The sequence below is a fragment of the Contarinia nasturtii genome, unplaced genomic scaffold, assembly GCF_009176525.2.
Source record: "Contarinia nasturtii isolate CC-2019 unplaced genomic scaffold, AAFC_CNas_1.1 Cnas_scaffold_864, whole genome shotgun sequence".
Taxonomy (NCBI): Eukaryota; Metazoa; Arthropoda; class Insecta; order Diptera; family Cecidomyiidae; genus Contarinia; species Contarinia nasturtii.
In genome coordinates this window covers 4511183-4523568 of record NW_022198211.1, presented here as the reverse complement: position 1 = coordinate 4523568, position 12386 = coordinate 4511183, and the positions used below count along the sequence as shown (strand labels likewise).

Below are 12386 nucleotides of genomic sequence, written 5' to 3'. Positions count from 1 at the left end.
CATTACGCATTGATTAATTTCCATTTTTTCCATTCTTTTCTTCTGATCAACTCTTAGGTCTTAGAGTCATGATTTTTCTCACGCATTCAAATGTATGTGTATTTAATTTTAGATAATAAATTATGATTAATTAGCCCCGAAATAAAATAATATTTTCTAATTATTACTATCATCAATACCTTGTTGGCCTCTAAACGTAAGAAATCGGATTATATTATGAATCCAGTTGAATAATGGAAACTGTTTAAAAAATGTCGACCATTTGTGAACAAATAAAAAATAATAATTCTGAAAATTTGCAAATAAAATAGGTTTTTCCAGAGTATTATGCGCTGAACAAAAATGTACTAAAAATAATACAAATGACATCCATCTGGCGGGAAATGTTTGAAATAAATTTCATACAAACATTTGACATTTCAAATTAAAACCATACGCTTTCCAAAAGTCTGCAGTCAAAACATCGCCATTTTCTAAGCAAATCACTCTTAATTTACTTGCGCGTTTGTACGAAAGTGTATTAATAAGTTTTCGTGTAAAGCAGGAATTTTCCGTGTAATTATATCAGAAATAAGCTGAAATTGTGTTTTATTTCAACGGGACGTAAAGCGAAAGCATAAAATATAATATGGGCGATTGTAAGTACTATATATTTTTTCTTATTCACATGCTAAAAATATATATGATTTTCTACATGAAAAATTTAATTAAGACAATAAAATATGTCCAACCACTTAAGAGAAAAAATTAAATTTAAATTAATTTAGAAGAGAAAGAGTATGTTTTCAGTACAAATATTAAAGATTTTTTTATAATAACTTTTCATTAAAAATACTATTTTGGTGTAGATTATGGCTATGGAAACGGCGGCTCAGGTGGCGGCTCAAGCGGTGGTGCACCAACACCAAACTTCTCTGTTCCACCACCAAACTTTAGCAAAGGACCGAATTACCAAAACCAAAATTCACAGCAAAACAGCTATGGACCACCACCACCGCAAGGTAATTGGGGTCCAAATCAATCTCGCAACGATGATAGCTCTGGCTACGGAAGCGGAAACTACAATAATCAAGGGCGCAATAATCAAGGAAATCGTGGTGGTGGTGGTGGCGGCGCTGGTAATTTTGGAAACAGCCAACGTAAGTAAACAGTTAATTTAAAAAAGTTTAGAAAGAATCACAGGGAACTTGAGACAAAGTGTTATACCACTAAAATTTCAAATGCGACAATACAAAAATACAAACTAACATAATACGTAATGTGTAATGTCTCTCGCGACTTATGTATAAATTATACAGTATAATATCAGTTTTAAAATCTGATGATAAAAAGTGATGTATCACTTTATCCCACACCCTATGCACTGCAAAGCACTTCTTCTATATTTTTTTTCTGAATTGAACACGTTAAAAAGAGTAATTTTATTTTTATTTTTTAAATAGGTAATGAGAGCGGCTACAACGATCGTAAAAATAATTTCAGGTAGGCTATTTGTACACATTTTTAAATTAATTCAAATTTAATATTGGTTTGCAATATAAAATTGTTCATGATGAAAAAACCATCCATTTGTAACGCAAAAGATCTTATAACGAAAGTACAAATGAATATCGATGTGGTGATACAAACAAAACCAATCAAAAAAATGAACTAAGAATTGCATTTTTGAATCAGAGAAGCGTATAAGATCATTTCCTAATGGTAATCACACGGTTTTATAACCAGTACAATAACAAAATGAAAAGAAAAACAAATCACAAGGGTTAAATGAAAATTTTAATTCAAAGGTGTTATTTGTAATCCAAAGGTATTTTTTCAGAGGTAATTTTTAACATATTATCAACATTATTCGAACTAAACAAATACAAATTGTATCTCGCTAAACCAAAAACAAAACAAACATATAACGTTTTCTCTCCAACACAATTGAATAATTAGTGTAATGAAATCAACTGCAACAATCAAGTGTCATTTAAGCGTATTATGAACAACCCCCTTTTCCAATGGAATTCCGTACCGATTATATATGAATTTGGGTGAACGTCGACACATCGAGATAGTGACTCGACATGCCGGTGACATGACACAGTGAAATATACTAAACATATTAGATTACAAACAAAACATAGTTACAAATCCTCCACGCATTCTCTTTGCTTTTTAAAATATGTAAAAACTAAGGGTAGTATTTCAAACTTAACCCTAAGTAGAAATTATTTCTTACTTGCCCCAGAAAAAAACGATAAATATTCCGATCAATCCCCATTTGAAATAATACTAACTAATATTTTGATCCTTTCTCCAAAACGCTCTGATGAAAATATTTATGACGTCCACGACGCGAACTGACTTTGAGAAAATTGAACATCAACAAAAAAATCCATAAAAATTTACTATCTATTTATTTTTTTATCGCAAGAAACAAATAACACATATAATCAATGGTACTTCGTTTATGTTGTAGCGGCGGCAGTGTCAACAAGAGTGGTTATAATAAAGGTAAACACTGGCCTACAGGTCTGGTGATTGTTTGTATCATTTATTTTTTAATTTCTTTTCCAAAAAAGAAAACAAACAAGAACACAAGCATATTTTTTTACATCTTGTTTAGATATATAGGGCACTTTTTTCCTCCGAAATTAAGGTTGATTTTGAAGATTGTTAAAAATCTACGGTTGTGTGTTTGTTTCAGAGTAGTTTTTTTTTATTTAAGAAATTGATGACTGACTTTGATGTTTGCAAACCAATTTATTTGGCTCGAGTATAAATATAAGCACAGCAAAATATTGCGAATGATGCAATGTAATGGTTAATCACAGCAAACTATGACTCGCTTTGAACTAACTACCATCAATTTATGTGTAAAGATATCGAAGTGTATGCAGAATTCTTTTACAAGGTGTATTCAAATGGACCAAACTACAGTTTGAAAGAACCAAGACAGATTTTAGTTTTAATGTATTGGTATATACACAATTTTGTTTTCAATTAGGGGTCTAGAATTTTAAGTTGAGGATAACATCAAGACTCTCTGCTGAACACAATTTAATACCGTCGATTTGGTGTCATTGGAATCATTATTAAGACGTGTACAAAAAAACTCTAAGAATAATTACTATTACTTCAAATAAGATATATATTAATTACAAGCAACGAGTCACAAGGTTTCACATAGATCAAATAACACCCGTGTGGTTCCTATTTGATATGACGTACACATAAATTCACACGTTCCCAGTTCAATGTGATTATACTTTATGAATTTGCAGGTGTTTTTCAGTGATTGCATTTGCCACAAAATCTAGTATTAAAATAATAATTTTAATATTATTGATATTATAAAAGGTTTTTTTTTTCTGTGTAAAGTAAATACGAGTCATTTCATCTTGAGTGTGTCTCCAGTTGAGATATAATTCATTGAAACAAAGTGTGTATAAAAATCGTTGTTTGAAAATCAAACGTTGAATTCATCTCCACGGTAGCATATTTATGCTAGTACTATATCTTTTTGTCTAAGTATATGTTATAAAGCGTTTAGAACTAAAAGACAGTTACAATACATATATTTTGTGTGCATTTAGTATATGTATATACCGAATTATAGTATTTGTTTCGATAGGTTTTAAGTGAATGCAATTTTAAATGCAATATAATTAGCATATCTGTTTTTATTTTCATCTTTCATGTTGTGTGCACAGCAGGTGGATATGATAGCAGCAACGATAACATGATCATTCAGGAAGACACAATTTTTGTCAGTGGAATGAGTTCACAAACAACTGAAGAAGACATCGCATGTCACTTTGGTGCAATCGGTATTATTAAGGTAAGCCACTCGAGCAATGTTTATTGTTTGTTTATTAATTTAGCACAATTAATTCTTATTATAGAAAGATAAGAAGACAATGAAGCCCAAAATTTGGCTGTATCGTAACAAAGAGACCGGTGAATCGAAAGGAGAAGCCACAATTACTTACGATGACTCAAATGCCGCCAAATCAGCCATATCGTGGTTTGACAATAAAGATTTCAATGGAGCCAACATTCACGTCTCATTGGCACAGCGTCAAAATAACTGGCAAAAGGGCGGCAATTTCCGTAGTAATCCGCGCGGTGGTGGTGGTGCTGGTGGACCACCAGGTGGAAACAGGGATGGCGGCTCAGGTGGAAATCGTGGTGGTTTCAATCGAGACCATAGTGCTAGTGGCGCTAGAAATGATGACCGACGCAGCCAAGGCATTTCAGGTAAACAGATGACTTCAATTAAAAATACCCATGCTTGTGGTATAACTACACAGAAACAAATATTCGAGTACGGTTACTCGCACTTGCGGTGTTAGCAGAGAGACTACCCTTCAAAATGAGTTACGCACTCTATTTTACTCTATTTTTGGTGTTAATTTCATCCAAGTGAACGCATCGCAGTGAAAGAAGAGATACATGTGTAGTCATAGCCGCATGCGTTCAACGTACATATGACTACACATGTATCTCTTCTTTCACTACGATGCGTTCACTTGGATGAAATTAACACAAAAAATAGAGTAAAATAGAGTGCGTAGCTCATTTTGAAGGGTAAACTCTCTGCTAACACCGAAAGTGCGAGTAAGCGTACTCGAATATTTGTTTCTGTGTAAATTTTTTAAGACAATAATTGATATTTTTTTCTTCATGAAATAGGTGGTGGTGGTGGTGGTGGTGGCGGCTTTGGCCGAAATCAACGCGATGGTGATTGGACGTGTAGCAGTTGGTAATTTTTTTTTATAAAATTAATGATTTAGTAAAATAAAGTATTCATTTGTTTATTAAAACAATAGTAACAACACGAATTTTGCCTGGAGAAATGAGTGTAATCGGTGTAAAGAACCAAAGAGTGGTGCAGGTGGTGGCATGACCGGAGGAGGTAGTGGTAACAGCAGCTTCCGTCAAGGTGGTGCAGGTGGACCACCACGTGGGGGAAATTCAAATTTCAACAGACGAGATCAAGGACCTATGCGCGGTGCTGGTGACCGTGGTAACGACCGTAACCGCCCGTACTAAGATACACCGAATATTTTTTTTATCTTATGAAAGATTCATTCATACATAATAATTGACATTTTGCGAACATCAGTTTATTCTGGGAAATAAATATCACAATTTTCACCAAACGAATATGTATCAATAAATCCATAGATTCATGTACTATACAAAGAAGTTTTTTTATTCACAGAAAATCAAATCTCACCAAGAATTTTCGTATGTTCATTGCTCTGAAATATATTCTAGTCTTGAGATACTATGAGATAAATATATTTAGTTAACTGGAAGACAATATTGATTGGGCATTGAAAACTTTAATATTCGATTAATTTTCTTTTTTTAAATGGTTTTTTGTGCATTTATTTATCTATTCACGGGAATAAAAAACTTGATTGGGGCCAGATGATGTATGAAAGCATTTGAAATATTGTACGAGCATATCCTACATACATTTCTTCAACATAATTGAATATTGGTTCGCATTTGTACCACAAGCAATGCATCTACCTAGAGTTGATCAGAAGAAAAGAATGACAAAAATGGAAATTAATCAATGAGTAATGGAGCAGAATGGATAATGAATCGAAACGCGTCTACTTTTTTAGAAATACTTGATGATTTTTCGCTTCATTTCAACCTATAGTAAACAGTGTTTTTGTTGATGATGTATGTGCACCTCGTGTATCCCACATGAATATTAGAGAGAGGGAGAGAGAGATTTGCATTCGCTTATGTTTATCAGCATATTCTTTCCGAATATGTCACTTGATTCCCATTTTGGGTACATTTTGACAACGAAGAAAAAATAATGATAATTACAAGTGTTTTTGTCTTTCTATCTTTTGTTGTTGTTATTATTATGAAATACTAGTATTCGAAGCTCATTTGGTATTTTATGTGCATTGAATGACTAAAATTAACTGCATTTTATTAACCAAAGTGATTGGGTCTTTTTCCATTTTCAGATTAGATTCTCATCGTTTGGTTTTGCCCCATTTGCTTTGTCTTTTTCATTCGTCACTATCATTATTTTTTTCTCGTATGTTTGTGTGGTAAGACGTGTACACACATGAGCATCCATGCGTTTCAATGTAGGTATCAATCTAACTGTAAATTCAACAATATTTAACTCGTAAAGAAAGCCAAACAACATATTGGAATTTAAATAAAAATACTCGTGTTGCTCCAATCCTATTTTATATATTGAATTGCGTAGTCGTTTCGTCCCCACTGTTTTATGCTATAGCATGCGTGTTTCTTCATAGTTTGATGAATCAAATGCATCGATTCTCTGCTATTTTTTTCTCCTCTTAATCAAGTAAAGTATTTTGTCTCATTCTGTTGCATATTGTTGTCAATACACTGAAAATGGTAGCAAAGTTCCTTCTTCGTAATGTCGAATCCATTCCACTCGTGGTAGTGTGATGATGGATATTAAAAAAAAAATCTATTTTGGCCACGCTTGTGATCCATATGGATTTCATGTGGAGCTGGATTTCTCCCAGTGTGCATAGATGCATCACAATTTGGCTATGAAATGTTTAAGTTTTCATTGAAGTTTCAATTTAAGATGTTTTTGACTATGCTGGATGGAAAAGTTTGTGATTTTCATGATGCAAAGACTGGCAAAGAAAATAAGAACAACGGGGCCAAATGTTTGAAGAACACCATATAGAGTGTATTATATAGTAAAATACACAAATACACGCTCACACACACGATCGCAATAATAACAAAATAGTTCATTTAATGCTTCAGTTGTTTGTGGGTTTCTTAATAAGTTTCAGTTTTCTTTTGGGTACTGTTTTCGTTATTCGAATTTACCATTGGCATTGATGGAGCTAAAGAAGGAAAAGAGCATTTATATACTTATTTAGGTTTTTTTCTCTATTTTCTATGTTGTTTCTTTTTTATTTTTTTCAGTCTCTCTTCATCTGTTCCCTCTTCTTTCTTTTCACTATTTTACACAACTTTTCTAGCTGGAAACGCACACAAACCATGTGCTCCATATGTTTTCGCTCTCGCACATTCACATTAGTTATTAGTTTAAAAAAAAAAAAAAATGAAACGACTTTTCGAACTTTTGTTTGCTCGGAATTCTTATTGAAATTAGAAACGACATTTCTGTACATGGAATAGAAGGAATACAAAACCAAATGCTAGCTCGTTGCTTTTGTTCAGTCCACAAGACGCAACATATAGAAACTGCAATAGAGATCTCTCTCGAGAGAGAAGAGAAAGAGAAAGAGCAATTGCCCCATTGGATAGGGAAGGGAAACAAAGGCGATGAGAACGAAAACATGGAACTGAAAACGACGAGCACAATAAGTAAAATGAAAATAAATAGTTTTTATTTTAAATTTTCTTCATTTTTTCTCGTATATATAAGTTTGTATTGGTGAGAGGTTGTGTTTGGCATTCTGTTGAATGAAGAAGTAAAAGAAAAGGAAGAAGAAAAATTGTGCTGTATATTTAGATACTTTCCGAGTCCTAGAGTTCAATGAAACCTTCTCGCTTCAAATACCATAAATAAATAGCTATACACAATACAACTCACACAATACAGAGCGCTTACACTATTTTATGCGGCACTGTGAAAAATGAACACACATAGGCTTTTACATCAGAGCTCACTACTTCGACGTTTAGAATTAAACGGTGTTCTTTTTTAACTCTCTCTCTCTCTCTCTCTCTCTCTCTCTCTCTCTGTCCGTCTCTGTCTTTCTCACTCGCTACAATCGTTAATGTGAACACGGTTTGATTTGTTTATGGACGGGTGAAATCTGTATTCTTCCTTAATTGATTTAATTTCTTTTCGAATTTTCTTCATGGATTAGAAACATGCGAGACGATGATTTGAAGGATTTTGCAAGATGGTCACATTCTCGTTTCCAGGTGCCCAATGACAATCGATATTTTCGTTTTCTAGAGAATCCAATTAGAACGATGGATTTGAAATGCCGGGTGGTTTAATGCCGTATTTTATGTTAAAATTCTAATCCGAATAAATTACAAGATGTGAATGAGAATGACATTAATTATCGTTTCAGATGAATGCACATATTGTTAAATTGCGGCTGGTTTTTCTCAAAATATCAAACGCGAAAATATCCACATTCATTTTCATTTAAATTAAAAATCAATGAAACGAATGCTGGTAGCAAAATAATCGCATTGTTCTGAATAAATATGAAAAATTACTATTCAATACAAATCACTGTTTTACGCCCCGTTTCCAATGTCTTTCTTTCAATTGTTTTACAATTAGAATCACTGATACGCAATGTTCGCACATTGTGTGTCTGATAATTTATTGAATGGACAAACAGAGATTCTGAATTATGATAAATGACATCGAATTTCTCTTTGGGACCACATATTGTTGCTATTTCACCAAGCTCAACATGTGCAAGCATAAAATAATCACCAATATATTTTCAGCGTCACATCAATTGATGTTTCATAGCAGTATTAAAAAGGAACAATCAGATTTATAAATAGCAATCGTTATAATATACATATCCTTACAATAGATTCCATGAGAGGCCAAAGACCGTATTTATTGAACGTCAAAAATAGTACTTCAATTTATGCCCTCCCTCATGTCAATACCCAAGTTATCACAGAGTGAGCTGCATTCTTTAGTAAAAATGTGCATACCACATGGTTTTTGTTTAATTGGTGGTGACACACTCACCCTTATGATCTTTACCGATTCTTTCGTTCCTCCTTCTGTTTCGTTATAATTGTCCCGAACTGTTAGCTGCGTCTTATCTCAAGTTCTACACGCATTGCGCATACAAAAAATATTAGCGATAAAAGTTTCCGTTTTGTTGGAAAAAAGAAAAGGGTCGGGCCCATGATTTCATTTATTTCTACATTGCACAACAAAACGTTTTATTAATTTAATCGTTTTATTTAATATACCACTCTCTTAGTTCTAGATTTTTTTTTCCGCCGGATCACTTCAAATAGATGGAACATCAACAAGGGGAAATTCCGCATATGGCTTTCGTTTTCGAACAACAAACTGCTCTACTTCTAAATTTATTTTATTTATTTACGGGTGTCGTCAGCGCGCATTGTCTTCTGAACATTTAAATGATTAAAATCCCGTAACAATTCTCTAGCGTTAATTGCTTAGAAATGCGGGCTGAATATTTTTCAATTGTTGTATTGTACTTTAAATGCGCACAATTCCAATTTACATTGCATATTTCCCTGGTCGCCAATATAGAATATACATTTGCGCACATTGTATTACTTTAAATATTGAACAAATACCAAACAAACAATGATTATCAACCAAAAAAATGTTTTCTCCTTTTCATCCAAGGAAATAAACAATAAAACAAAAAATTCAATTCTAATATGACGCATCAAGAGTTTGGAATGTCAATAAAATACATTATTTTATCGAAAGAACCTCTTAAAATAATGCATTACAGGTATGTACTGAATCAATTAAGTTTTATAGGCAATCATTATTTTTAAATAGAGTAAGAGATTGTCATTTAATATATATGTCAAGACATTCATCTCTTGAGTTTGAAATTAAATGCCGATACTGAAGTCAATTAAATTTTTTGGTGTGTGTATGTGTGTGTACGCTGTGCAAGCCGAAAACATGTAGTGACATCGCAAAGCGTCGTGCCAAAATAGATTCCTTCCACTCCGATCACAATCTCATGAACAAAAATAGTGTATGCAACCACAATAAGATGCACAACGGCCACATTCATGGGGGGCTGGATCAATATTTTTAGAAAATATTTCGATCGTTAAGTTTTTTTCCTGTGGTGATCTTTAAGACCGATTTGATTCAATATACAATCGGTTAGGACTTGAATCAAAGCGCGAACGAAATTGATTAAAACAGATTTTTTTTACATCGAAATATTAAATTTTATTCGGTTGTTGTTACTGCCATTGTTGATGATTTTCGAGTGTAAGGTTCTCTTAAATTGAATTTAGTTCCTTTTTAAGATATTTAAAAATGATTTGTTTGTCGCCGCCGCCGCCGCTCCCATAATGAAAAAGGGGAAAAGACAAAATAAAATAAAAACTGTTTCAACTATAGATAAAGGAATAAAAACTAGAAAATTACTTAGAAAGAAGAATGAGGGAAAAAGAAACATAGCATAACAACATTTCAAAGCATATTGGAACAACAAATCAACTTAACACAACATAGAAAATAGTCCAAGCGAAGACATGCGCAAGGTGAATGATCTCTCGTCGTGTGTTTCTTTAGATACTCTTTTCTTTTGGTTTTTATTTTGTTTCATGGTAAAGAAAATTCAAATAACAATATAAAAAATATTCATATAAAGTCGATGACAATTTGCTCCCGAAGTTTTCTAAATATACTGTTTCAGGTTCTAGGTTTTTGAACCCTTTGCTTATAATAAAATGTACGCATTGTGCATAGCAGCTTCCTTTGCTTTTGATTAAATCTACCAAAGTCAAAAAAAATGCTGAAACGCATGAAATGCAATCATAGCCATTGGATGTATTCTGTTTAGAAAGAGCATCTTACCTGTTGCATACAACACACGATGCAATCAAACGGCGAGTACGTGTGAATATGTGCAGCAACCAAGAAGGAAAATTCTATGAAAAGAAAACCCCGAAGAAATAATGTATATAAATAAAGTACATGCAAACATAAACGCGCGCACGATCTTAGTTGAAAAATTGAAATAGATCTCTTCTTCTTTGACCCATTCGCTTCGGAGCCTTCTTCTTTGCATTCACTTTTTTTTCGTTTTTGTATTTATTTAGGAATACTTTTTGTCTACCCATATCGGATCCGTTTGAATTCCTGTAAAAAAGATAGTCGATTGCGATACATTTTTTCAATGGCTTAAATGAGATGGGGCTCTCATACATTTGAGTTTATACGCATTAAGTCATTTTAGGAGAAGTAATAAGATCTGTTACGTTTGAAATAAGAAGATGGAGATAAGGAAAGAGAGAATTAGCTTTGTAATTGTGATGGAGCATATTATTGTGTTTTTAGATTCCACACGCATGAAAAACCCAAAGCGAATACGAAAGGAACGCGCAAAATGAATATAAAGATACACTGGTTTGCTTTTAGTTCAAATACAAAATTGTAGCGTTTCTAATGCTTTCTATTGCCTCGAATCGTTCCCAGGCCCGTTGTATCAATCACGCGCGAGCGTGTTTGTGCGCGCTTACAAGCGAGCAACTCTTTGCGTGGATACCATGAACACTGTATGCAGATTTAGGTTCTTTATTCGTGCACACAATTTCAACTAACATAGTATATATGTGTATGTGTTTGTTTCTGTGAGTATTTGTATATATTTAAATTCTTTTGTGTCTTCCATGGTATCGCTCATATTTGTGCTTTGTCTTCTATTTTCTAATGGTATTGCTGCCGCCATATAGCCACAGTCACAGTTTATGTGCGACCATCCACACAAACGAACGCGACACGACCATTTGATATAATTTAAAGGCTTGTTGTGTTGTTAAACAGGATGGACACAGTAGAGTGATTTCGAGCCATGAAATTTTGTGATGTGTACAGTGGCATTTTGTCGACCATGTCTTCCTTCTTCACATCGAAGATGAGCTGTGTGTATGTATGCTTATTTGCTGTTTGCCGGCTTTCGAAACTTCTTTTATGTCGAGCCACTTTTCTTTCCAACTTTTCTGAATGTGTCGAAATCTCAGAGCCGCGCTCACACATAATCTATCGAGTTCTCTTTTTACCGCCGTTGCTGCTGCTGTTGCTATTTCTCATTTAATTCTTCGATTCTTTCTCATTCTTTACGTTTACACGAGCTAGATCCGCTTTCGTTGCGAGTTCACTGAACTCAGCGCGAGAGAGAGAGAGAGAATATGACAAGAAACGGCTATCCCATGTACGCTCACATACACGAATAAAACGTACACGATGAAAGAAAAATAGCAACAACAACAATAATCAAACACAACATAAGATATTATTTCTTTTTAGAGTCAAGGATTTTAAACATTTCTCATTTCTGTTTTCTTCTGTATTTTCTTCGTTCGCACACGAACGTGTGTATCTTGTTTTTAAGTCTCAGCTCAAATATTTAAAGAGTTTCTCGCTCGGTTCGATTTGGGTTGATGCGTGAGTGTACGTTCCTTCTCTTTTGAATTGATATACGCAGTTTAAATCGCACGCATTTTGTGAACCCAAAAACTCAACGACGACAATAACGAGAGAAAAAAAAATACCCGTATCGCACACGCAATCCCTCTTTCTCGCTTCTTCATATAATAGCTTATTGCCTTTCTATTTCGATGTCATTGCGCCGATGTGCTATAGCTGTGTATACACAGAGAAAAAGATCCCATTTATCTCG

The 12386-nt window shown here is 33.6% G+C and overlaps 1 protein-coding gene across 3 annotated transcripts; it reads left to right on the top strand.

Moving 5' to 3' along the window:
• The first annotated feature begins 434 nt into the window (after positions 1-434).
• Positions 435-5150, top strand: LOC116342480 (RNA-binding protein cabeza). 3 transcript variants are annotated; one of them, XM_031770115.1, is made up of 8 exons: positions 435-638; positions 849-1139; positions 1443-1482; positions 2465-2499; positions 3702-3826; positions 3891-4245; positions 4681-4750; positions 4818-5150. In XM_031770115.1, exons 1-8 carry the CDS (start codon positions 629-631, stop codon positions 5038-5040), a joined length of 1149 nt encoding a protein of 382 aa, XP_031625975.1. In that variant the 5' UTR covers positions 435-628; the 3' UTR covers positions 5041-5150. The 3 variants fall into 3 exon arrangements, with proteins under 3 accessions (XP_031625975.1, XP_031625976.1, XP_031625974.1); XM_031770116.1 differs by having other exon boundaries at positions 436-638; positions 3699-3826; positions 4690-4750; XM_031770114.1 differs by having other exon boundaries at positions 436-638; positions 3699-3826.
• The last annotated feature ends 7236 nt before the right edge of the window (positions 5151-12386 follow it).

Excerpts from the sequence above, each read along its gene's own strand:
- LOC116342480 (XM_031770114.1), top strand. Across the intron at positions 1,483-2,464 it reads GATCGTAAAAATAATTTCAG|CGGCGGCAGTGTCAACAAGA; the intron begins GTAGGCTATTTG and ends TTTATGTTGTAG. Across the intron at positions 4,751-4,817 it reads GATTGGACGTGTAGCAGTTG|TAACAACACGAATTTTGCCT; the intron begins GTAATTTTTTTT and ends TTAAAACAATAG.